The 27,950-nt window shown below is 43.2% G+C and overlaps 1 protein-coding gene across 8 annotated transcripts in view; it reads left to right on the forward strand.

Moving 5' to 3' along the window:
* Window positions 1-27,950, forward strand: part of plxna4 (plexin A4) — an 804,472-nt gene that overhangs the window by 54,683 nt on the left and 721,839 nt on the right. Inside the window, exon 4 of one of the 8 annotated variants that reach the window (XM_063073052.1) lies at window positions 11,273-11,467. The exons of the other annotated variants lie outside the window; for them this stretch is intronic. Coding sequence (XP_062929122.1) covers window positions 11,273-11,401 — 129 coding nt within the window. The 3' untranslated portion in view covers window positions 11,402-11,467. Of the gene's footprint in view, window positions 1-11,272; window positions 11,468-27,950 lie in introns of those variants that run through there. 8 annotated transcript variants of the gene reach the window in all.

A 27,950-nucleotide genomic window follows, 5' to 3' on the forward strand; every position in this document is an offset into this window, starting at 1 on the left:
ATGGGAAACAACTGCTGTTCATTTCCCTCTGAAGATGCTGCCTGACTTGCTGAGTTCCTTCAGTGGACTGTACATTGCTCCATCGTTTGTTTCTATGCCTTTATTTGCCAGGTTCCTCTCCTCCTTTCTCCTAGAACCTGCTTTAGCCTTGGCAGTCTCAGCAAACCTTTGACTACCTCTACTAATATCCCCTTGTGTGCTTATGTCAAATTGTAGCTGATATCACCCTTGGGAAGCATGAAACATGGTAAATGTGTTATATAAATACAGTTATCACTGTTGGGGGGGAAAAATTTTCCTGAGCTGATTTGAGATAAGGCATTTGGCACTTGGAAAGCACTTGAGAGAAACCAGTTCAATATGTAACTGTTATGAAGATGAATGCTGTTTATCCCTCAGGCTTTGTGTGTGTCTGTGTAAAACAACATCAGCTCAACCTACCATACGGTTGTAGAGGATGCAACATCTTCTCTGTTACCCCCTTTCCCTTTGACCATCCAGGAACTCCTTCCGAATAAGTGGGCATTCACTTTACTCCCAATAACTAACTGTATTGCATTTGATGTTCTTGAAGTGGCCACGCCTGTACTAGAGAAATCAAATGCAGGTTGGGGGACCACTTCACATAGCACTTCCATTTGGCTTGCAAGAGTGAATCTCAGCTTCTTGTTAACTGTCAGTTTGCTATTGCTATCCCGTGATCTTTATCTTTGACCCCTCGTCCGGTTCCAATGAAGCCCAATGTAAGCTTGACTAACAGGAACTCATCTTCCAACCAGGCATGTTACAATCCTTGGAGCTTATCACTGTATTCAATGAGTTCAGATAACCAGCCTTTGTAGTTTGACTAGATTTCATCAAAGATTGGTATGTTAACTCTGTCCTCTTCCCACAGCAGTTGCCCAAACTTCTGTTCCAAGCATATTTTTAAATTTGTAGTTTCTAATAATTTTACTGTTTTATCTCAGTTACCTCACACTTCCCCTCCCTCTCCACCTCCCACCTCCCTGTTTCTATGCCCATCTCCTCCAGTTAGATTGGCTGCAATTAACAAACCTTCCCTCCCTGTCTTAACTAGCATCAATGCCATTTACATCCTTTGATCTCTCTTGGCATCCACTGTATCACAGACATCTCCTATGTCTCCTACCCACCCACCCACTTCTCTGCAATTTAGAACCTCATCACTTTCCTGCATTTCCAAGATCTGAAAGTTCATTGACCTGAAAGGTGAACTCTCTATCTTCCTCTCTTCACAGATGTTGCCTGACCAGCAGAGAATTCTCAGTGTTTTCTGATTTATTTATGATGTCCACAATCCTCACTGAAATTGGCTGCTTCAGACAGGAGGGCAGGGAAACACTGAGTGGGCTCTTTCTGTGCTGCTTGATTCCGAATCATACAAGAAGCACATGATGTCTTTTGGCAAAGATGCCCATGGATTGCACAAGTAAAACAGCTTCACACTGTATAATTTTTTTGCAAGAAAAAAATGCTCCTTTCATGTTCGATGGCATTTTGTCATCACTCGGGAGCTTTGAAACTCTTGGCAGTGAACTTTAATTCATTTTGATATTCGCTCTTGACTCCCTCGTTGATGTGGTTGACTCGAATGAAGGTTGCCATCTCACCAGTGATTATTGCACTGGATTTTTCTCAGCCCTGTGGGCATCTGAGAACATCCAAGGGCCAAAGTACTTCTCATAGTGGCTGTATGACTTGCAGCCTGTTGCTGTAATTAAACATTAGCTGAGAAGATGTGCGTAAGTGGATCCATTTGGTCCTAGGGTGGATGGGAAAGGGGTGTTTCAGTTGTCTTTGTACTGAATGAAAGTAAATAGGTTGGGATGGGGAAGCTGTCATCATACTGAATGAAGATAATGGGATGGAATGAAGAGGAATATCTGAACTGTCCTCATAATGGTTGGTAGGGAGTGCTAGTACTGGTTAATTTATTGGACTGGGTCCAACCAATAAACTGTCGTTGTATCACTGATTATTGGGTGCCTCTGAATTACAAAGAGGCATTGCATTTGCTACCTTCCTTTAAGAACACAAACTGTAAGGTGATGGGTTTGACCATTCTAGGATGTTAAGAAATCCAGATCAGGTGGAACTACTGATTTTCTCTCCCAACATTTGCTCTGTTAATTTTTTGAGGTGGGGGGGGGGACATAAGATCAACAGGGAGGTAATACTGCAGTTAGTTTCCTCACTTGTAGATATACTCTCAGTGAAAACTTAAATTAGGTACCTCCACATACTGAGTGTATGTTCGTGGTCTTCTGATGCTGTAGTCCATCCACTTCAAGGTTAGACATGTTTTTTGCACTCACAGAAGCTTGTCTGCACATCACTGTTGGAACACATGGTTATTTTAGTTACTGTCACCTTCCTGTCAGCTTGAACCATTCTCCTTTGACCTCTGTCATTAACAAGGCATTTTCACCTACAGAACTGCCACTCACTGGATTTATTTGTTTTTCGCACAACTCTCTGCAAACTCTAGGGAATGTTGTGCTTAAAATGCCAGGAGATCTGACAAAAGGGTAAGAGGAGCCAGAATGGAGAATGGTAAATGAGGGAAGGGGGAGGGTGAAGAAATTACTGGATGTTAGAGCAATCAATGTTCATTTTGTCAGGTCAGAGGTAAATCTGGAATAAAAAGCTAGAATCAGTAATGGAGTTCATTAATGTCTTAAGGGAAGGAAATCTTGTGTGTTTCCTCATTCTGGTCTGCATGGGCCTTCAAGTCCACGAAGATGGACAAGCAAACCACTCCGATAAAGGAGAAGTTCAAGTTCTTTATCATCTGACTGTTCAGATATGCAATCAAACAAAACAACGTTCCTCCAGACCATGGTGCACCCACAAAACATACAGTATAGCGCAAGGCATATAAACTGAAATATTACCATGAATAAGTTAATAAAATATCACTTGAAAAGCATGTAGTGCACAGCGGAAGAGAAGGAGAGTAAGGAAAGTGCTGGCTACGACAGTTTCTGATAGGACTTGGCTGTGTAAGATGTATCACAGAGTGCAGGAAGTCTCTTTACTTGCCTCAGCAGGGGACTAAATTGGCAGTATAATGTATAAAAAATAATGTATCTTTGGTTCCAACCCCATCACAAACTTTAGTGTGAAGTCTGTGCCCAAAACACCAAGTTAGTCACATGCTTTTTTTTTTGATGAAAAAAATAAAAATACTAAAGAGCTCTGAAGGATAATCAACCGGTTTTTCACTAATTTATAGACTTCAACCAACAGTATACTGGGTTTGAGATACTGAAACGTAAATTAAATCTGGAGGCTGGCTATTGAATTTCGGTCTAGACTTATGTTGCCGTACATCTGCGTGAGCTCGAACTGTAAGGGCTAAACAGAATGAGGTAATAAAAAATCATAAAGTCTGGATTTTAACCTCGTGGCCTCCATCTATCTGAAATGATCTCTTCTGTATAGGGAGCCGGATTTGCTGAATTGTCCTTTTGTCTTGCACATGCCATAGTTTGATAACTTGATATAGTACGTGAATATATATATATATGTGTGTATGTGTATGTATATATGTGTATATATATATATGTGTGTGTGTGTGTGTGTGTGTGTGAGTGTTTTTAATATAGATTAAAAATAAACTAGGGTTGTTAGTGACTTACATGTACCTTTAAAGTAAATTTATTTTGAACTTAGAACTTCAAGATGTAAAGATATTTGTGCGAGAAAAAACTACACACACACACACATATATGTGTGTGTGTAGTTTCTTCTCGCACAAATATCTTTACATCTTGAAGTTCTAAGTTCAAAATAAACTTACTTTAAAGATACATGTATGTCACTAACAAGTCTAGATTATTTTTCTTGCAGCATACCCAATAAATCCATAATCGAATAATAACCATGATAGAATCAATGAAAGATTGCACCAACTGGGCACTCACCCAGTGTGTAAAAGACAAAGTGTGCAAATACAAAGAGAAAGAAAGAATAATAAATATATAAGCAATAAATTTTGAGAACATGAGATGATGAGTCCTTGAAAGTGAGGTTTCAATGTGTAGTTATTTGAGTTTCTGTTACCTTTCCTGTTTGCTTAAACCAGTCTGGCCATTTTCCTCTGATCTCTCTCATTAACTAGGCTTTTTCACCCACAGAATTGCTACTGACTGGATTTTTTTTTTTGTTTATCTTCGTAAATTCTAGAGACTGTTGTGTGTGAAAATTCCAGAAGTTCAGCAGTTTCTGAGATACTTAAACCACCCCATCTGACACCAGCGTCATTTCACAGTAAAAGTTACTTAGATCACTTTTCTTCCCCAATCTGATATTTGGTCTGAACAGCAAATGAACCTCTTGATCATCTCTGCATAGTTTTATGCATTGAATCTCAGACTGATGTTTAGGTTTACTCATCTCTGCACTGAACCGGGGCTGTGGCCAGCAACTAACGTGCTCCTCAACCGCCTGTGACTGGCTTTGAGGCTTACTTTTGCTTACTTTTTATTGTTTGCACGAGTTGTTCTTTTGTTACACGTTGGGTCTTTTATAATGGGTTCTATTGGGTTTCTTTGTTTTGTGGCTGCCTGTAAGGAGACAACTCTCAGGGTTGTATACAGTATACATTCCAAGATAATAAATCTTATTTGTACCTTGAATTTTGAGTTGCTGCAATGTGATTGGCTGATTTGTGTTAATGAGCAGGTGTACCTAATAAACTGGCCTCTGACAGTATATGTCCCCCACCCCATCCCGACAGCTCTACCTTCGCATAGACCAATCCATTCGATTCTGCAGACGATGTATGGAATTACACAGGTGATTCCTTTCCTTCTGTTATCACTAAAGACTAAATTTGATGAAAGGATGCATGAAAACAGATCTTGATTTTGAGCTAAAAAGGGAGGGAGTAGAACGTCATCAGAGCTGGACATGTTGATATTTAAACCTGTGACATAGTGACAGGAGTGTAGGGAAGAACATGAGGCTGATGATTATTACACTGAAACTGGTAGAAAGACCAGCAATGTTGTGGTTCAGACAGGCCTGAAGCTGCTTGGCAGAGCAACACTTTTCTTTGCTGTTTGTTATGTTCACGTCTTATGGAGTTTGTGCTTTTGAACTCATTTGATGGCTCCCTCGTTCTCCCCGGAGATGGAGATTGCTGGCAAATTGCCATGTCGCTTTTTGCCTTTTTGACCTCCCTTTTGAGAAAAGAAAGCAAACACTGCTTGGTTTATAAGAAAAGCTGCCTGATCTATCGTGACCAGTGCCCCAGCAGCAGGAAACCCAATCCACCAGCCACCTCCATGGGTGTGGGATCTTTCTGTGTCATCATACCAAAATGTAGGAATACCTCTGTTTAGTTACATTCCCTTCTTGTTGCCTCCTTCCTACAATACAGTCCTTCAGGATTTAGGTAGAAAATTGATAATAATTCTGGAGAATTAATATTTTTTGTATTTGCATGGTTTTTCATGTTGGGTGTTTGTCAGTCTGTTTCTGTGTAGTTTTTCATTGATTCTCTTGTATTTCTCTGCTCTACTGTGAGTATCTGCAAGAAGGTGGATCTCAGGGTAGTATACGGTGACACTACTTTGATAATAAATTTACTTTGAACTTCGAATCTCCAAAATGAAAGATTATCTCCAGAGCCTCCACTGCTGGGTCAGCAGGAAAGTTCCCTGGACATTTAAAACTCTGAAGGTTCTTGTAAATTAACAAGAATATTGCTCTTTGCAGAGAGGGGAAAAAATAAGAGGCATTGCATTGACTGGTAAGAATTGCCTAGTTGACACGAGGTGGTGGAGCCTGAGAGGGTGCATGGGATGGGCAAGAGTACTGGCGACAGGAGCTCATGTGGTGTCACTTCCAGGTATATCTGTTCTGCTAACCTTGTATTTCGTGTCTTGCACTGGACTGCTGATGCAAAGTGATGAATTTCACAACTTAAATTAGTGATAATAAATCTGATTGTGATTTGGGGTTGGGGTTAAAATTTACAGGCATCCTGTTTATTTACAGATAGACAATAGATGAGAAGACACCAAGCTCCAAGTTATTGAGCTGAATTGTCTCGAAGCCACTAAGTTCCTTTTTAAAGTCTGCTGCTTGTATGAAATGTGTTAGATGGCGAATGCTCATTATTTTCAAAGCAGACTGTTAGGCTTTCATTTGGTAAACTTCGATCTGTCACAGGAAAACGTTGCCAATGCAAGAACAGCTTTTACAGCCATACCCTGTTCTGTCTTCCTGTGAAACTATTATTTCACCTACATGTGAAGCTGTGTGCTGGTGAAAGGGAGGGGTGATCAAACCCTCAAATGAATGACTACTCCCTTTGATTAGAGCCCTGATAGTGAAATAATATAATCCTCAGCACCCTTCATCCCTTCGTGAACAGCCACTTCACGCTTACACTCCACACCTCATTCCTATAATGACACAGTCACTGTTCTCCTTCCTGTGCTTCCATGTGTCCTGCTGCTACCCGGAGGAGTTTCTCTTGCCAAGAGTCACTTTGTCACTATCATTTCCTGTCTGAGTCACCTTATGTACAGATACTGCTGCACCTAACTTTATGTGCATGCAGTCAGTCTATGTATATAAATTAATCTTGTGTATGTACAGCCAAACAGTCACTTGTACATTGAGTTTTATAGGGTTGCCTTCATATTTATGCTTATTGTGTTTTTTTATGCTGCATTGGATCTGGAGTGACAATCATTTTGTTCTCCCCTACACTCGTGTGCTGAAGAATGACAATAAACAATCTTGAATCTGGAACCTTGGAAGGTACAATGATAACTTGCATTTGCAAAATCTCTTCTTAAATTAACGCAGTATCTCAAAGAGTTTAGTTAATTTTTTCCTCTCTAGAGTGTGAGGTCTTTGGGGAAAGGTCAGAATTGGAATTCAGGTTAAATAGTTTTTGTTTTTTAATAAGAAATTACTCTTCCACTATCCTCACTTGATCAAGGACCTTGAATGTTTGTTCATTGTTTATCAAACTGCTACAACTGAGATGCCTAGACTTCACCAGCACGGATTTCATTAACGTACATATTCAATCCAGAACAAATTCTTTCAGGAATAGTTGTTTTAACCATGTCCTCCTCTTGTCCTAAAGAGGTAGGTGACATGGAGAGATTCCCTGGCCATGAAGTTGGCTGGCAGATTGGGGTTCCTACATTGAAATGCCATTGTGGCATTGTTCAAGATAGATCAAACACCTTTTCTTATTTACCAAGCAGCATTTGCTTTCTTTTTAAAATGGGGTCAAAATGGCAAAAAAAACCACCATTGCAATTTGCTAACAATCTCCTTGTCCAGCAAAGAACAAGACAGCTGCAACTGAGTTTGAAAGCATGAACTCCAAATGATGGCTGTGACAGTAAATTTTCCTGTTAAGTACATAAGATTTGGCTTACATTAGTAATCAGCAGTTTTTTTTCTGTGTGGCACAGCACCCTCCTGTTTGGTGGTTTGGTTTTGCATTGGTGAGGAATACAGATTCTCAAGCCAACACATGTTGACATTAAAGTGATAGATGTGAAATCCATGCTTGTTTTTAAGAAACCAGATGCCTCTCACCCGGTAGGAAGGTGCAAGTCAAGTCAAGTCAAGTCAAGTCAAATTTATTTATAAAGCACATTTAAAAACAACCCATGTTGACCAAAGTGCTGTATAATCTATAACAGGTAGCTAAAATCACAAATACAAGAAATACAGATATAAACAACAAGGCACACAGCTTGTATGTACAAAATAATAAGTTTGGAATGGATCTGTATTGTACCGATCGTGCTCCAAACCATGAACTTTTTACCCGGATTGTAACCTCTTCCATTGTGGAAGAAAGCTGAGAAGATAATTGCATGTAATGTACAGGATCAACATAAATGGATAAATCGGCTTAGCTTCCCGCATAACTCTATTACGCGAGACAAAGATTAGTTGTTCAAACAGTTGTCATTACTTTTTTTTCTCATGTCAGGAGCAGAGCTGTTCACAACTTGAAGAGTTTGAATTCCAGTGGAACTGTTTTTACTGCGGAAGTATCAGTGAACTGATGGGTCGAAATGTAACTGAAGCAGAGCGACAGTTGGAAGAATCAGGTTTAATATCACCAGCATAGGTTGCAAAACTTGTCAATTTGTTAACTTTGTGGCAGCAGTACAATGCAATACGTGATAAATAAGGAAAAAAAGAATTACTCCCAGCATCTGCAGAATTCCTGTTGTTTACTCTAATTATATATTTTCATCCCGATGAAGGGTCTCGGCCTGAAACGTCGACTATTTACTCTTTTCCATGGATGATGCCTGGTCTGCCGAGTTCCTAAAGCATTTCGTGTCTGATCTTCAGAAGCTCTTTTGTTTCCATGAGTACATGCAGGTCCCTCTTGCTTTTAATGCCAAGACAGTCAGAATTAGACAAACACCCAGTTGTAGTTGGATTAGGCCACACTATGATCCTACGTCAGGGGTTCCCAACCTTTTTGTGCCTTGGACCAATACCAGTAAGCAAAGGGTCGGTGGACCACGGGTTGGGAATCACAGTGGAATCAGATGCTGCCGCTGCTATAATGTCCCCTAAGTCCACAACATTTGGATTTATTGCTGAACACTTGAACCATCAACACAGACATGGAGAGGGAAAGAGATCCACAGCGAGTTCATACGCTATTTTATAGCCTTAGGAATTTGTACTCGGTGCAGTAAGTTGATAACACAATGCAGAGTACATTACATCTGATGATCATAGTCCCCGAAGGAACTGCTGCCATTTAGGGAAATAACATTAAAACTATTAACTGGTGTGTCTAAGGGATTATGCACAGTTTAACAATGTGCCACCAACAGTCTTTTGGGCAAGAAGCTCGTGTGAATTAATATTTCATGTAGATGGTGCCGATTGTTGCTAGAATGTTGAACGCTGATAACCCAGTCTGTGAGAAGCTGTTTGACGTGTGACTGAGTTCTGAAGGGCAACATGCTTCGATAAAGACGAGGGAGCAGCTTCAGAGATGTTCTGTAGAACTGCAAAGAGGTATGGGCTCTGCAAAGTTCAAAGTAAACTTGTTATCAAAGTGCATATTTGTCACCATATAGAACCTTGAGGTTCATTCTCATGTGGACATTCACATTAAATACAAAATACACAATAGAATCAATGAAAGACTATTCCCAACTGGACAAACAAAACCAATATGCAAAAGACAACAAAGAAATACAAAAAGAAATAATATAATAATAAATAAGCAATAAATATCAAGAACATAAGATGAAAAGTTCTTGAAAGTGAGTCCATAGATTGTGGGAACAGTTCAGTGAAGTTGAGTGAAGTTATCCCGTCTGGTTCAAGAGCCTGATGCTTAGGGGGTAATAACTGTTCCTGAACTTGGTGGTGTGAGTCCTGAGGCTCTTGTACCTTTTTCCTGATGGCACCAGTGAGAAGAGCTGGGCTGGATGGCGGGGCTCCTTGATAATGGATACTGCTTTCCTGTGATAGTGTTCTGTGTTGATGTACTCCACAGAATTGGGAAAAGGGTGGAACATGGAGTGTTTGTGAAATCTGTGGGGGCTGAATTTTGCAATGGCACAAGCTGGAATTGGATAAGGTTTAGAGGGAGCACACTGCTTGAAGAGGTAGATATTAAGACTTTTGATTGTGGGGAAAAAAATTTGACAGACCTGTGGCAGATGAGTTTAAGGAGAGTCCATAACAAATTGCAGTTAATGGTCTGTCAGCAACAGTATTCCGTTTTGAAGTTACTTCCCAATGAATTGGAATCATCTTGAAGGCATTCCAGTAGGCCATACTTCATTAGGAGTTTGAGGAGATTTGGTACGTAAACATTGACTCCAGCAAATTTGCGTAGATATACCATGGAGAGCATTGTGACGCGTTGTATCACTGCCAGGTATAGAGGCACCAATGCACAGGGTTGTCAGAGGCTTCAGAGTTGTGGACTCTATCAGGAGCACAAACCTCCCTGCCATCAGGGAGATCTTCAGAAGGCAATGCCTCAAGAAAGTGGCATTCATCATTTAGGACCCTCACCATCTGGCACATGTCCTCGTCTCATGACTACCATCAGGGAGGAGGGACAGGAGCTTGAAGTCCCACACTCAAAAGTTCAAGGAACAACTTTTTCCATTTCGCCACCAGATTCCTGAATTGTCCATGAAACCATGAACACTACTTCAGTATTCATCTTTTGCTCTATCAGTCTGTCTGTCTGTCTAATCTGTCTGTCTGTCTAATCTATCTGTCTGTCTTTCTTTCTATCTTGTTGTTGTTTCTTTTGGAGCCTTTCGACGCATCGGGCTGCAACCTTGCCATTTCTTTAGCATGTGTCTGTTTTTTTTAACTGAGGCTGAGTTGCCAGCTCGACATTCAACTCAACACTGATGGAAAGTGTGTAAGAAGCTGGTCGGATTTGAACCTGTGGCCATTCACCTCGAAGTCTGGTGCTCATGCCAATACACCACTGGCCAGCTAACCTACCTATCTAATCTATCATAATTGTTGCCTCTGGCACATTGGTTTTGTCTATCCTGTTGCACTGTACTGCTGCCACAAAACAACACATTTCATTCTGCTTGCCAGTCATTTATCAGTAACCTTGTCTCTGACTTTGCTGTCACGGTTTAATGGTATGGTGAATCTGAACTGGGCTGAGCCACCCCTGGACTTTGTCTGATTAAGATCTAAGCTGCAGCTGTCAGACAGAAGAGCTGGGCGTCCACTGTGAAATCAAGACTGTTTCCACTGAAACCAGGGCTTCCGAAATGGCCAGATTTGTGTCGAATGCATTTGTTTCAAAAGGCTGGAGTCCAGCAGAATTATTTTCATTGCTGATGACGGCAGAATTGATGCTCAGCAGTCTCCTTGTCCCTCTTCCCAATCAAAGCTGGGCAGGTTGTGCAGTGAGCACTGGATTTGGTGCTAAGCGATGAAAGCGAGAATCTTGCTGCTTTTTGTGTTTAATTGTTTAATTATGGGACTGCAGGAACTCCCCCGCTGTGCTAAATCCTTTGATCTCAATCGAAGACTGCTTTCTTTCCAAATCTTGTAACGGAAAGAAATTTCCTTACCTGGAGCCTGGCGTGTCCTTTGGCTGCCCCCAAGGGCCAATACAACCAGTCGATCACTGTTTATAGCACAGCTACTGTTATGTGGAGAAAGTTCAAGCTGAAAGTTGATTTATTATCAAGGTATGCATACGTCACCATATACAAACTTGAGATTCCTTTTCTTGCAGGCATTCACAGCAGAGCAAACAAATACAACAGAATCGGTGAAAAGCTACACAGGAAAACTGACAAGCGACCAATGTGCAAAAGAAGACAACTCTACAACCTGTGCAAATCATGATAGTAGTAATAAATAAATAATATGGGGAACGCGAGTTGTAGAGCCCTTGAAAGTGAGTCCATAGGTTGTAAAATCAGTTCAGTATTGCGGTGAGTGAAGTTATTCATACTGTTTCAGGAACCAGTTGGTTGAAGGATCAGAAGTGTTCCTGAACCTGGTGGTGTAAGGTTTAAGGCTCCTTCATCTCCTTCCTGATGGCAGCAGTGAGAAGAGAGTCTGGTCTGGATAGTGGGGGTCCTTGATATCGGATGCTGCTTTCTTGTGGCAGTGCTCCTTGCAAGTTCCCACCAACATAATGTAAAAACAATCAGACAAGATGATTCTTGGTTGAGGAACAAATACTAGAGTGAATGCTCTTGTTGTACAAGATAAAATTATTTGAGGGCGTTTTATACCTAGCTGGTCAGCTGCCTACAACCTGGCAGACTGAATATTGACAAACACAGGAGATTCTGCAGATGCTGGAAATCCAGAGCAACACACACAAAACATTGCAAAAACTCAGCAGGTCAGGCAGCATCTATGGAGCAAAATACAATGTCAAAGCTTCAGGTCCTCAGTCCCGATGAAGGTTCTCACCTCAAAATATTGACTGTTTATTCCCCTCCGGAGTATAAGTATTGAATTTTCCAGAATGGTAGTGTCGAGGTTAGCACGATGCTTTACAGTACCAGCAACCCGGGTTCAACTCCCGCCACTGTCTGTAAGGAGTCTGTACTTTCTCCCCATGACCGCATGGATTTCCTGCAGGTGCTCCGGTTTCCTCTCTGTCCAAAGATGTACCATTTGGTAGGTTAACTGATCATTGTAAATTGTCCCTTGATTAGGCTAGCATTAAATTGGGGGCGGGGGGGCGGGGATTGCTTTGTGTGCAGCTTGAAGGGCCGGAAGGGCCTTTTCCATGCTGTATCTCAATAAATAAATAAACTTCTGATAACTTTCACCCCGTTCATTTTCCATCTACCCCTGATCCACCCATCACTCTCCCACCCTCTCAGCTTGCCTGTCTCCCACCCACTCCTCCCCTTCTGCACTACTCCCCTCATCTCTCTCCCCGGTTGCATGCTCCACCTTCTTCGCCCATCAAATTCCATCAGCCCCAGCATCTTGTCACTTCTGCCTGCCGCCTCCCAGCTTGTCACTTTTCCACTCTCCCCTCCCCCAGCTGCCTACCACTTCCCTCACCTCAATCCAACTGCCTCCAGCTATTTCTTCCTTCTATCATATGGTTTAGATGAAGGAACTTGACCCAAAGAGTTGTCTGTCCATTTCCCTCCATGGATACTACCTGACCTGCTGAGTTCCTCCCACTTTTTCAGAGGAGAATGAATAGTTGACGTTTCTGGCTAAGAACCTTCAAAAGGTCTTGACCTGAAGTGTTGACTGTCCGTTTCCCTCCATGGATGTTACCTGACCTGCTAAGTTTCTTCTGCTTTTCAGAGGGGAATGAACAGTGGACGTTTCCAGCCAATGACCTTCATGACGCCTCTGAAACACTGACTGCTTATTCCATAGATGCTGCCTTGCCTGCTGAGTTCTTTCAGCATTTTGTGTGTGTTGTTGCTCAAGATTTCCAGCACCGACAGAATTTCTTGTGTCCTCCCAATTTTTGTTTGTGGCAGAGTTCAGTTGACCTGAAAACTGGCACCTTGGACAGTGCAGCTCTCCTTCTGCACTGTGCTGAGCTGTCTGACTGGGTTGCATGTTGTCAATGCTGAGAGTGAAAGTCTTACTGCCTCCTGTCACCTCAGCAACTGTTGTCCACTGGACCATGGTTAACCCTTCACTTGTCAGTCACAAATTCCTTGTCAGTGGGTTGAATTGATCAACGTCTTTTTTCTGTGGTGAGAAACTAGAGTCTTTCTAATGCCAGTGACACGATGGGTACTTGATATTAAATTAAAAAAACAAAGATTCCTATAGTTGTGGAGTCAAGGACCAGAGAACACCGCCTCAGAATATGAGGATGTCTCTTTAGAGCAGGGATGAGGATGAATTTCTTTAGCCAGGTGGTGAATCTGTTGAATTCATTGCCACGGATGGCTGTGAAGGCCAAAGTCATTGTGTATATCTAAAGTGGAAGTTGGTGGGTTCTTGATTACTAAGGGCATCAAAGCCTATGGGGAGAAGGCAAGAGAGTGAGTTGAGAGGGCTAATAAATCAGCCATGGTGGGATGGCAGAGCAGACTCAATGGGCTGAATGGCCCTGTATTTTGTGGTCTTATGGTCTAGGACTCGCGTTAGAAATATTAGCTAACTTAATGACCTTGATTTTCTTTTATTGCATTTGCAAGATGCTAATAAAGAAACTATTGCACAAAGTGACCAGGAGGGCTGACGGTCATTAATCTAAATGAATGCTCTCTACCGGTCTGAACTGGAACAGAAATAATCAATTTTAAATGTAATCAAAGTAAATATAAATCGATTTGTTCCACTTGCTGTTTTGGGCATAAAAAGAAATCAAGTCAGAGGCTTGAAATTGTGCTCCAGTATTGCATTAGGTTTATTAGGAGGAGCCCGTGGGAGTGTTAGCCAAGGTTTCCTCTGTCGGTTGCTGTTTGCAAATCGACAAGCTAACCTACTTTTTGGAGGAAGCCGGGCATAATTGTTGCCGTGTTTTTTTTTTCCCTCCTCCTCGTCTGTGCCAAGACCTGGCCTTGATGAAACAGGCAGTTGTTTTCAACAAGCAGCTGTAGGTGTTTGAGATCAGCTCGCGAAGGCTCCACTGTTTGATCAGCAGCGATATAAAACTCCATAAGACATAGGGGCAGAATTAGGCTATTCAAACCATTAAGTCTGCTCCGCTATTCAATTATGGCTGATTTATTATCCCCATTCTCCTAGCTTCTCTCCGTAACCTTGACACACTGACTAATAAGGCCACTAGTCAGAACCTCCAACAATGCAGCATCATCTTTATCATCCAGATTTTGGTTCTTAACTGTCTGGTGTGGGTCTTGAACCCATAATCTTCTAATTCATATACAAGAATACAATCCACTGAGTCACAACAAAATACTTGAGACTCAGGAATTTGGCAGTGGCCGTTGCCTGGTGTTTTCTGCGATGATCATAACCTTGGGTCTGGCTGGTCTGGTTTTCCTGCCAATGGCCACTGGGAAAATATGTGAAGTTGTCCTGGAGGACTGTGTGTGTGTGTGTGTGTGTGTGTGTGTGTGTGTGTGTGTGTGTGTGTGTGTGTGTGTGTGGAAAGGAGCTTGTTTGCTTATTGTTTTGTTGCTGGTTGCGTTCTGTTTTATTGTGTTTCGCCGAGCACTGTGGACTTGCTATGTTGGCGCCAGAATGTGTGGCGACACTCGTAGGCTGCCCCAGCACATCCGTGGGTGTGTTGCTTGTTAACGTAAATGCCGTATTTCAATGTACATGTGATAAATGAATCTGAATCTGGACATTGGGTTTGACTGTTTACTCTGCACTGTGAAAGTCAAACTATGGGGCATCCCATGTTGCTGAAGGGGCAGTGGGACGCTCCCCCAAACTTCTACAAATACTCAGATTTTCCTGATATTGGCATTTATTATTTTCACACGTACCAAAATACAGTGGTAAAGCAACACACACAAAATGCTGGAGGAACTCATCAAGCCAAGCAGCATCTGTGGGAAAGGATACAGTCGACACCTCGGACTGAGACCCTTCAGCAGGACTGGAGAGAAGAAGATGCGTAGTCAGAGTAAGAAGATGTGGGGAGGGGAGGAAGAGACACAAGGTGAAAGGTGACATTGGGAGGGGGAGGTGTGAAGTAAAGAGCTGGAGGTTGATTGGTGAAAGAGACACAGGGCTGAAGAAGGGGGAATCTGATAGAGGACAGAAGACCACGGGAGAAGGGGAAGCGGGTAGGAGTATCAGAGGGAGGTGATTGGCAGTTAAGGAGATAAGGTGAGAGAAGGAAACAGGAATGAAGGAGAGAGGGGGAAATTACTGGAAGTTCGAGAAATCGATGTTCATGCCATCAGGTTGGAGGCTACCTGTTTGTGCACAGATAAAACCATGCATAAGCAAACATTAAACAATGCAGAATAATGTTTGAAGCTACAAAATACAGTGCAGTTGGACAAATAAGGTGCATGGGCTCGAAGAGGTACTTACTTTATACTTTATACTTTATTGTCGCCAAACAATTGGTACTAGAACGTACAATCATCACAGCGATATTTGATTCTGCGCTTCACACTCCCTGAATTACAAATATTAAATATTAAAGATATTAAAAATAGTTTAAAATTAGTAAGTATTAAAAATTTAAATTATAAATCATAAATAGAAAATAGATTGGATGATCAAGATTTAGCTTTCGGTGTTGATTGTGCAACCTGAATGGTAATCAGGTATTACACAACACGCTCTCATTCCTGTGGCCAGGATGTCCATCCTTTGGAAGCATGTCACCAAAACAATAGCACTGGGAGAAGGATGGAAAAATACTTTATTCTTTTTCTTTAAAGCGAAACCTAATGCTCCCTGAGGAGAGAAAATGTTAAGATTATTATCATGTAGGTTTATAAAGTGGTGATCCCCAGTAAAGGAGGAGAGTGTTTGCAACTAGGAGTGATCTCTATTGGGTAACTGCAGTCACTGTGGTCGGGGAGCAGTGTGGTCTCGCGGTCAGTCTCACCCAGTCTGATCTCATCTTGCCTGCAGACTAGCAATGTGATTGGTACCTTTGCTGAGATGGTATCCTTGTGAACAGTTGCCAGAATCATCAACTGCCTGCTCTTTAAACTTGGGATGCTGAGGGGTGAGGTCAGGCTTCAGAATGGGGTAATCTGTTCAACTACCCACCCACTCAGCCTGTCTGACCTATTTGTCGACGTTCCACAAGGATGATGCCTACCTCTGTCCCAGTATGTAGTGATGGTGAGAGATTTGCTTGCAAGTCTGAAACAAGTCTATAATATCCACTGATTAGCCTGCCACATTAGCTTTGTGCACTTAGTGGCCATATTATTAGGTACATCTGTACACATCGTTAATGCAAATAATTAATTAGCCAATCATGTGGCAGCAACTGAATGCATAAAAGCATGCAGACATGGTCAAGAGTTCATTTATTGTTCAGACCCAACATCAGAAAGGGAAAGCAAATGACTGTGCAGTGATTGTTGGTGCCAGATGGGGTGGGTTGAGTAGCTGAGAAACTGCTGATCTCCTGGGATTTTCCATGCACACCAGTCTCTACAGTTTGTGAAAACAAAAACCATTCAGTGAGTGGCTGTTCCGTAGGTGAAAATGCCTTGTTATTGAGAGAGGACAGAGAAGAATGGCCAGGCTGATTCAAGCTGAGAGGAAGGCAGCAGGAACTCAAATAACACACATCTAAGTTACTGGTGAACGCAGCAGGCCAAGCAGCATCTGTAGGAAGAGGTGCAGTCGACGTTTCAGGCCGAGACCCTTCGTCAGGACTAACTGAAGGAAGAGTGAGTAAGGGATTTGAAAGTTGGAGGGGGAGGGGGAGATCCAAAATGATAGGAGAAGACAGGAGGGGGAGGGATAGAGCCAAGAGCTGGACAGGTGATGGGCAAAAGGGGATACAAGAGGATCATGGGACAGGAGGTCCAGGAAGAAAGACAAGGGGGGGGGACCCAGAGGATGGGCAAGAGGTATATTCAGAGGGACAGAGGGAGAAAAAGGAGAGTGAGAGAAAGAATGTGTGCATAAAAATAAGTAACAGATGGGGTACGAGGGGGAGGTGGGGCCTTAGTGGAAGTTAGAGAAGTCGATGTTCATGCCATCAGGTTGGAGGCTACCCAGATGGAATATAAGGTGTTGTTCCTCCAACCTGAGTGTGACTTCATCTTTACAGTAGAGGAGGCCGTAGATAGACATGTCAGAATGGGAATGGGATGTGGAATTAAAATGTGTGGCCACTGGGAGATCCTGCTTTCTCTGGCGGACAGAGCGTAGATGTTCAGCAAAGCGGTCTCCCAGTCTGCGTCGGGTCTCGCCAATATATAAAAGGCCTCCTCTACTGTAGCCACACATTTTAATTCCACATCCCATTCCCATTCTGACATGTCTATCCACGGCCTCCTCTACTGTAAAGATGAAGCCACACTCAGGTTGGAGGAACAACACCTTATATTCCGTCTGGGTAGCCTCCAACCTGATGGCATGAACATCGACTTCTCTAACTTCCACTAAGGCCCCACCTCCCCCTCGTACCCCATCTGTTACTTATTTTTATGCACACATTCTTTCTCTCACTCTCCTTTTTCTCCCTCTGTCCCTCTGAATATACCTCTTGCCCATCCTCTGGGTCCCCCCCCCTTGTCTTTCTTCCTGGACCTCCTGTCCCATGATCCTCTCGTATCCCCTTTTGCCTATCACCTGTCCAGCTCTTGGCTCCATCCCTCCCCCTCCTGTCTTCGCCTATCATTTTGGATCTCCCCCTCCCCCTCCAACTTTCAAATCCCTTACTCACTCTTCCTTCAGTTAGTCCTGATGAAGGGTCTTGGCCCGAAACGTCGACTGCACCTCTTCCTACAGATGCTGCTTGGCCTGCTGCGTTCACCAGCAACTTTGATGTGTGTTGCTTGAATTTCCAGCATCTGCAGAATTCCTGTTGTTTGCAGGAACTGAAATAACTATGCATCACAACAGTGGTGTGCAGAAGAGCATCTCTGAACGCACAGCACATCAGATCTTGAAGTGGGCAAGCTACAACAGCAGAATACCACAAACGTACACTCAGTGGCCACCTTATTAGGTATAGCAGGTACTTAATGAAGTGACCATTGAGTGTATAACATCCCCTAACTAGCCTTCTACGCTGTTTATAATTGTGAGCTGAATAGAGCTGTTTTCCCTTAAGTGACTCTATATACAAGGTGGAATCTGACTCACCCCCTTACGAGACCCAACACCTCAGCCTAAGGAAGTCCATGGTGCCAAGTTCCTTGTAGATTCCTTGCACTATCTGAATACCAGCCCGCTGATGGTGCCAGTTAACTAATGTGGTGGATTCCAGCTTACAGCAGTGAGGTATTTTTGTTTCTTACTGAGCTTGACGAATGCACAGTCACTCCTATTACAGAGGGCTTCCATTGCTCTGTGTAATTGGACAATGCCCAGTCGCTGCCAATGTTAAATTAACAGGCTGTTAGAGATGTTAATTAACAACTAACAAAGATGCTGGTTGTAGTGTGGTAATCAGTCAACACTTGGAGAACCAGAGAAATCATTTATTTAAATTTTAATGGTGTATCTCAGCAACGTCACCATGTTTTTTTTTGTGAAATGAAGTTGGAGACTTTGCTAGGATTTATTAGCAGGCTGTGTGGGTTAAAATATCCCAAGGTAAAAAGCACTTGTTTCCAAACTGGCATCATTTGGATGATCCAGCCAGCCGGGGCTGCCTGCTGATCTCTGCTTTCTCTGAAAGACTGAATGCAGTGTTAGTTAACTCTGCTCATCTCTCTCCCTTCTCTTCTTCCATCTCCAGCTCCTTCAGGAGTTTACTCCCAACATGCACGGAAGTTAGAGAGTCTCTTACATCTGACCTACCCAATCACTGCTGTGTTGGCCCGCAAGAAAAAGTAGACAGGAGGAACAGTTAGACACTCAAATCAATTATTTTTCCAATCTTTCTCACTTTCTGTATTTTGTTACTCGTGCTTTCATTATTGTACCTTTCTCTGTGTGTGCGCGTGCTGGTGCGGGGGTTCATGCTGGGCAAGTGTGTTTGTGTGTGTGAGGAACACACATCAAAGTTGCTGGTGAACACAGCAGGCCAGGCAGCATCTCTAGGAAGAGGTACAGTCGACGTTTCAGGCCGAGACCCTTCGTCAGGACTAACTGAAGGAAGAGTTAGTAAGAGATTTGAAAGTGGGAGGGGGAGGGGGAGGGGGAGGGGGAGGGGGAGATCCAAAATGATAGGCGAAGACAGGTGGGGGAGGGATGGAGCCAAGAGCTGGACAGGTGATTGGCAAAAGGGATACGAGAGGATCATGGGACAGGAGGCCCAGGAGAAAGAAAAGGGGGGGGGGAACCCAGAGAACGGGCAAGGGGTATAGTCAGAGGGACAGAGAGAGAAAAAGGAGAGAGAAAGAAAGAATGTGTGTATATAAATAAATAACGGATGTGGTACGAGGGGGAGGTGGGGCATTAGCGGAAGTTAGAGAAGTCAATGTTCATGCCATCAGGTTGGAGGCTACCCAGATGGAATATAAGGTGTTGTTCCTCCAACCTGAGTGTGGCTTCATCTTTACAGTAGAGGAGGCCATGGATAGACATATCAGAATGGGATGTGGAATTATTCCGTCTGGGTAGCCTCTAACCTGATGGCATGAACATTGACTTCTCAAACTTCTGCTAATGCCCCACCTCCCCCTCGTACCCCATCCATTATTTATTTATATACACACATTCTTTCTTTCTCTCTCTCTCCTTTTTCTCCCTCTGTCCCTCTCACTATACCCCTTGCCCATCCTCTGGGCTTCCCCCTCCCCCTTTCTTTCTCCCTAGGCCTCCTGTCCCATGATCCTCTCATATTCCTTTTGCCAATCACCTGTCCAGCTCTTGGCTCCATCCCTCCCCCTCCTGTCTTCTCCTATCATTTTGGATCTCCCCCTCCCCTTCCCACTTTCAAATCTCTTACTAGCTCTTCCTTCAGTTAGTCCTGACGAAGGGTCTCGGCTGGAAACATCGACTGTACCTCTTCGTAGAGATGCTGTCTGGCCTGCTGCGTTCACCAGCAACTTTGATGCGTGTTACTTGAATTTCCAGCATCTGCAGAATTCCTCGTGTTTGTGTGTGAGGGGATGGTTAGGAAAAGTGTGTGTGCGTGTGAGGGTTTTGTTGAGTGAGTTGTTTGTGGTGGGGTGTGTGTGTGGAGGTGTTTGTGTGTAGGATGGTTGTGTTGGGGGAAATGTTTTTGTGTGGGTGAGCTGTTTGTGGTGGGGGGGTGTAGATGTGTTTGTGTGTGGGAGAGTTGTGCTGGAGGAGTGTGTGTGAGGCTGTGGGTTGGTGTTGGGGAGTGTATATTGTGTGTGTCTGTGTTTGGAAGCATGGGAGATTATATTTTATTCTTTGAGGAAATTACAAGCAGGATAGACAAAGGAGAATCGGTGGATGTTGTTTACTTGGATTTTCAGGAGGCCTTTGACAAGGTGTCACACATGAGGGTGCTTAACAAGATAAGAGTTCATGCTCTTCCAAGAAATACTCTAGCATGGATAGAAGAATGGCTGATTAGTAGGAGGCAGAGTCGGAGTAAATGAGGCCTATTCCGGTTGGCTGTCAGTGATGAGTTATGTTGGTATTGGGACCGCTTCTTTTCACCTTACATCAGTGATTTGGGTGATGGAATTAATGGCTTTGCAGACATGTTTGCAGATGATACAAAGGTAAGTGGAAGGGGCGGGTAATGTTGAAGATGCAGGGAGTCTGAAGAATGACTTGGACCGATTGGGAGAATGGGCAAAGAAGACCATAAGGCAGAGAAGCAGAATTAGGCCATTCAGCCCATCAAGTCTGGTCTGCCATTCCATTATGGCTGATCCCAGATCCTACTCAACCCCATACACCTGCCCTTTTGCCATATCCTTTGATGCCCTGACCAATCAAGAAGTGGCAGATGGAATTAGTGTAGGGAAGTGTATGGTCATGCACTATGGTAGAAGGAAAAAAGGCATAGACTATTTTCTAAGTGGGGAGATAATTCAAAAATCAGAGGAGAAAGGGAATTGGGAGTCCTTGTGCAGGATTCCTGAAATGGTAATTTGCAGGTTGAGTCAGTATTGAGGAAGGTAAATGAAATGTTAGCATTCATTTTGAGAGGACTACGATATAAGAGCAAGGATGTCATGCTGAGGCTTTATAATGAATTATAAAGCCCTTATTGTGAGCAGTTTTGGGCCCCTTATCTAAGAAAAGATGTGTTGGCATTGTAGAGGGTCCAGGGGAAGTTCAGGAGATTGATTCAGAGAATGAAAGGGTTGACATATGAGGAGGGTTTGATAGCTCTGGGTCTGTACTTGCTGGATTTTAGGAGAATGAGGGGAATCTCATTGAAACCTATCGAATATTGAAAGGTCTCGGCAGAGTGGATGTGGAGATGATGTTTCCTATAGGGGGTGAGTCTAGAATCAGAGGGCAAAGCCTCAGAATAAAAGAATGTCCATTTAGACGAGATGAGAAGGAATTTCTTTAGCCAGGGGGTGGTGAATCTGTGAAATTCATTGCCGTACATAGCTGTGGAGGCCAAGTCATTGAGTATATTTAAAGCAGAGTTGGACAGGTTCTTGGTTAGTTAGGGCATCAAAGGTAAAGGGAAGAAGGCAGAAGAATGGGCTTGAGAAGGATAATGAATCAGGCATGATGGATTGGCAGAGCAGACTTGATGGGCCAAGTAGCCTAATTCTGCTCCTTTGTCTTATGGAAATATTGGGGAGGAACGTGTGTGTGTGTGTGTGTGTGTGTGTGTGTGTGTGCGCGCGCGTTTTATGTCTCTTCAGGGTGTGTATGCATGTCTGCTTGTTTGTATGCGTGTGGGCACCTGCCTAGACATTTGTGTCTGTGCACAGGCACATCTACTTATTTATGTCTGCGTATATGTATACATGTGTATAAATCTAAATGAAGGAGCAAATGATGGATTTTGGTTCATGTAACTGCAGTGCTGCACTTACCCAACAGGACCAGCGAGGGAGCCTCTGTACCTATGCTGAATCTGTCTGTTTCCAGCCTTGACAACCAGCTGCCACTGACTGTTGGTCAACAAAAAACCTTTATTGGCCACTCAACATGGCATGACCAGGAAGTGGCAAGGAAAGTGTACCTCTTTTCCTGAAAATACAGACAATGAAGAGCATATTGCCTGAGGAATAAAATCTGTGAGGAAATAATATGCAAAAAAAAGCATCATGTGGTACAGAAGGGTTTGAGTTAACGAGAAGCACGACTTTCCTCCTGATACCTCAGTTATGTTCCTTCCAACTAATCCGTAAATATGAGGAGTGTGACTGCTGGAATTCCTTGAGATGACACTTCAGAGAAAAGGTTGAACCACTTGCATTTTAACGTTTTTTTAAGGCTCTGTTAAGGCCCTTCAAAGGCTGGCCATTCCCCAGCCTTGCAGTCATTGTGAACTTTGATTGCCCAAATTCTGTTGCTTTCCTTTGATAAAGTCACCTCACCTTCTAAGTTGTCTATATGATTTATGATTAGATTTCACAAATTAGTGATAATTAACCTACAGCACCCGTGGCCAGTTGCCGGCCGGGGGTGTAATGTCATCCGCACTGGACTTTGAGGCCACTTGTCCTGGGTTCGAATCTGGCTCGCTTTGCAACCGTGCTGGGTTGAGCGTCGAGCTGGTAACTTGTCCTCGTAAAAGAAAACAGACAAAAATAAAATGCGGGAAAAAAATGTCAAGGTTGCTGCCGGATGTGCCACAAGGCACAGAAAGGAACAACAACACAACCTATAGCCAGAAGGTACCTTGAAAATGAAAATTATACATTTTTAAATTAATCAAAGCAAGCCGACATCAAAGACTCATCCATATTGTAAATCTAAATGACGATGAAGAGCAGCTGAAGGTAACTTGGCCTGTCGTGACTTTGCTGCCTTCCAAAATTTCTCCAATTAATCCCATTCATTAATCTTACTTACCCTGTTGCTCTGCAGACTTGTCCTGCCTAAAGCTTGGTCCGCTCCTCTGAGATTTAGTATCAAACCTGCTCCCCTCATTGCACAACGCTTTGCTCCTTTTTTAACCATTTCCTCGTCATCCCTCTGACTTGGTAGTGAATGACGTCAAAAAGTGCAGAGAAAACTGAAGGGCTAGTTTTCAATGACTTGCATTTCTAGCCTGCAAGACTTGAAGTAGATGATGTGCAGAATTCCCAGACCAAACAACCATTCAACTTACACCAATTGAAATTTTGTTTGCTTAATAGTTGGAGCAGGCATTCTTGAGATACTCTGAGGCAGATTTCTTCTGTCTACTGTGACTAACACATTTTCATGATTACAAAGAAATTAAGCCATTGAGCCTTAAAGGGACCACATACCAATTCATCTGAATAAATCCTTTCCGTGTTATATGCTATGTGCCATACAGAACAATGCACACGTTGTATAAATCATTTTAAAATACTTATTGTTAAATCATGAATATAGATATATGTAGTCTTTCACAACTTTAATTGTGTTTTGGATCAACATTATTAAAGAGTGGCGGATCAGCCATGAAGCATGAAGTTTCTGTACCAACAGTGCAGCAGGAACTACATGCAACTTGAATTAATACATCTTCCCCCCGCTGACTGAAATTTCAAATGTCAAAATTAATGGTTAATAATGTAATTAAGGCAGAAGAAATTAAATACTTCACAATAGGATTTAATCTAGCTATAGAATCTTTATCAAGTCCTCTGCCTCTTCAAACACTGCTAAAAGCAAAAAAATTTATTTTCTAAGTGGCCTCAAGCTATCATTCAATGATGTGTACTTCAGTCGGGAGCAACTAGCCTGCCTTCATGTGTGAACCTCTGCCAACAAACTGTTCGGTCACATGTAGCACAGCAGCAGGTTCTGGCAGGCTCTTGCTGTGGTAGGTCCTGGACGTTATTGCTGGAGGGAGTCACCAGAATCCATTCAAGGTCTCTTCCACCCTCTCAAGAAAGAATGGTTGGGGTGGGTGGACTTTGCCCGTGACTACAAGAAACTGCAGAGACTCATGGACATATCTCAGCATACCCCTTCAGTGGGCTCGGTAAACCAGAAGTGTAGACAGAGTAGTTGCATACCAAGTCAAATACACACGTGCCTGACGGGGGAGCTTTTAAAGTGGAAAGGGTGATTTACTCTCTCAATGTCAGAAGTCCGGGTCCGCTGGTACAAACAAGGGTCTTCCTTGGTTGCAGTGTATGTCTGTGACATCTTCTGTGCCTTGCCATACCCTTCGCGTTCCACGGAGCTTTGCAGAACGGCCTTCCAAGCCATTGGATCTCATCTGCCCAGTCTGCCAGAGCTAACGTCCCATGTTAGGACAGGCCTGTCGCTAACTCACCAGGGTATGAGGCCACCAGCTACCCTCACCTGGTTTAGTCTGCCTGTGGAAGCAGTGACCAAGGAGTGGCCACTGTTGCATGCAGTCAGCTACTTGGAGCCGCGGGTGAGAGCTGAGCGTTCAATGGGGACCGGAGGTGAGTGAGCTGCCCCAGAGTGGACATGACAAGCCCTTTCACCAGAGGTGCTGCCCCACCCTGGGCACCCCTTACACCCCAAACACCAGTAATGTGGCCATTTTTAATGATCGTTATCCAGGACGCAGGGAAAAGTCCTGCTCCTCTACCATCCAGTTCCAATGAATCTTCTGCAGCTAGCCAAGAAGCACGTCAGTGCTTTGGTTCATTGTGTCTTTAGAAAGAAGCATCTTCAACAGTGAAAGCCCCTCTGTGCCCTGATCTGAACCGAAGAGGTGATGGCTGCAAGCCCACTTAAACTATTCACAAAGCAGTTCACTTGCTTAATTAAACACTTTCTATTAGACGAGGGCAGGAATTGAATTTTTTTTTGTTGCCTTCTGCTGTCAGAAAGCTGCACTTAATCGTAAGTTTGCCTTGTGATGCTTTTTTTAACAGAGACGCTGTAAATTTGCCTCTTAATTTATTTATGAGTGAGGATTTCAGATACCGAGAGGCGGGCATGAGTTGATTATCTTTTCAAAGCCGCCTTGCATTGCCAGCTGTCTTTGTTTAGACCAGTTCACTGTTGCAGAAATGATGTGCCTGGTATTCCTACTTAGTACCGTAGGTATTGGAACCATCCCACTGGTTTTGTCAATGTACTTTGAGGAAACAAAGTAACATAATCTGCATGAAAAGGTCGAGGAAGGTCCCAACTTTAATTTTGTTGTTGCTTTGGTTATTCCCCTGTTAGGGCTGTGATAATTTGGTGTCTGTCTTTAGTTGCGGAGTTGGTAAGATAGTTTCCTGGAAAGATGAAGCAGGCAAGGCAATATAGGAAAGAACATAGCATAGAAACATAGAAAATAGGTGCAGGAGTAGGCCATTTGGCCCTTCGAGTCTGCACCACCATTTATTATGATCATGGCTGATCATCCAACTCAGAACCCTGCACCAGCCTTCCCTCCATACCCTCTGATCCCCGTAGCCACAAGGGCCATATCTAACTCCCTCTTAAATATAGCCAATGAACTGCCCTCAACTATTTCCTGTGGCACCACTCTCTGTGTGAAGAAGTTTTTCCTAATCTCAGTCCTAAAGGGCTTCGCCTTTATCCTCAAACCGTGACCCCTCGTTCTGGACTTCCCCAACATCGGGAACAATCTTCCTACATCTAGCCTGTCCAATCCCTTTAGGATTTTATACGTTTCAATCAGATCCCCCCTCAATCTTCTAAATTCCAACGAGTACAAGCCCAGTTCATCCAGTCTCTCTTCATATGAAAGTCCTGCCATCCCAGGAATCAATCTGGTGAACCTTCTTTGTACTCCCTCTATGGCAAGGATGTCTTTCCTCAGATTAGGGGACCAAAACTGCACACAATACTCCAGGTGTGGTCTCACCAAGGCCTTGTACAACTGCAGTAGTACCTCCCTGCTCCTGTACTCGAATCCTCTTGCTGTAAATGCCAACATACCATTCGCCTTTTTCACCGCTTGCTGTACCTGCATGCCCACTTTCAATGACTGGTGTATAATGACACCCAGGTCTCATTGCACCTCCCCTTTTCCTAATCGGCCACCATTCAGATAATAATCTGTTTTCCTATTTTTGCCACCAAAGTGGATAACTTCACATTTATCCACATTAAATTGCATCTGCCATGAATTTGCCCACTCACCCAACCTATCCAAGTCACCCTGCATCCTCTTAGCATCCTCCTCACAGCTAACACTGCCACCCAGCTTCGTGTCATCCGCAAACTTGGAGATGCTGCATTTAATTCCCTCATCCAAGTCATTAATATATATTGTAAACAACTGGGGTCCCAGCACTGAGCCTTGTGGTACCCCACTAGTCACTGCCTGCCATTCTGAAAAGGACCCGTTTATTCCCACTCTTTGCTTCCTGTCTGCTAACCAGTTCTCTATCCACATCAATACCTTACCCCCAATACCGTGTGCTTTAAGTTTGCACACTAATCTCCTGTGTGGGATCTTGTCAAAAGCCTTTTGAAAATCCAAATATACCACATCCACTCGTTCTCCCCTATCCACTCTACTAGTTACATCCTCAAAAAATTCTATGAGATTCGTCAGACATGATTTTCCTTTCACAAATCCATGCTGACTTTGTCCGATGATTTCACCGCTTTCCAAATGTGCTGTTATCACATCTTTGATAACTGACTCTAGCAGTTTCCCCACCACCGACGTTAGGCTAACCGGTCTATAATTCCCCGGTTTCTCTCTCCCTCCTTTTTTAAAAAGTGGAATTACATTAGCCACCCTCCAGTCCTCAGGAACTAGTCCAGAATCTAATGAGTTTTGAAAAATTATCACTAATGCATTCACTATTTCTTGGGCACTTCCTTAAGCACTCTGGGATGCAGACCATCTGGCCCTGGGGATTTATCTGCCTTTAATCCCTTCAATTTACCTAACACCACTTCCCTACTAACATGTATTTCGCTCAGTTCCTCCATCTCACTGGACCCTCTGTCCCCTACTATTTCTGGAAGATTATTTATGTCCTCCTTAGTGAAGACAGAACCAAAGTAATATTCAATTGGTCTGCCATGTCCTTGCTCCCCATAATCAATTCACCTGTTTCTGTCTGTAGGGGACCTACATTTGTCTTTACCAGTCTTTTCATTTTTACATATCTATAAAAGCTTTTACAGTCAGTTTTTATGTTCCCTGCCAGTTTTCCCTCATAATCTTTTTTCCCCTTCCTAATTAAGCCCTTTGTCCTCCTCTGCTGAACTCTGAATTTCTCCCAGTCCTCAGGTGAGCCACTTTCTCTGGCTAATTTGTATGCTTCTTCTTTGGAATTGATACTATCCCTAATTTCTCTTGTCAGCCACGGGTGCACTACCTTCCTTGATTTATTCTTTTGCCAAACTGGGATGAACAATTGTTGTAGTTCATCCATGCAATCTTTAAATGCTTGACATTGCATATCCACCGTCAATCCTTTAAGTGTCATTTGCCAGTCTATCTTAGCTAATTCACGCCTCATACCTTCAAAGTTACCCCTCTTTAAGTTCAGAACCTTTGTTTCTGAATTAACTATGTCACTCTCCATGTTAATGAAGAATTCCACCGTATTATGGTCACTCTTACCCAAGGGGTCTCTCACGACAAGATTGCTAATTAACCCTTCCTCATTGCTCAAAACCCAGTCTAGAATAACCTGCTCTCTAGTTGGTTCCTCGACATGTTGGTTCAAAAAACCATCCCGCATACATTCCAAGAAATCCTCTTCCTCAGCACCTTTACCAATTTGGTTCACCCAATCTACATGTAGATTGAAGTCACCCATTATAACTGCTGTTCCTTTATTGCACACATTTCTAATTTCCTGTTTAATACCATCCCCGACCTCACTACTACTGTTAGGTGGCCT

Source organism: Mobula hypostoma, chromosome 20 (assembly GCF_963921235.1).
Source record: "Mobula hypostoma chromosome 20, sMobHyp1.1, whole genome shotgun sequence".
Taxonomy (NCBI): domain Eukaryota; kingdom Metazoa; phylum Chordata; class Chondrichthyes; order Myliobatiformes; family Myliobatidae; genus Mobula; species Mobula hypostoma.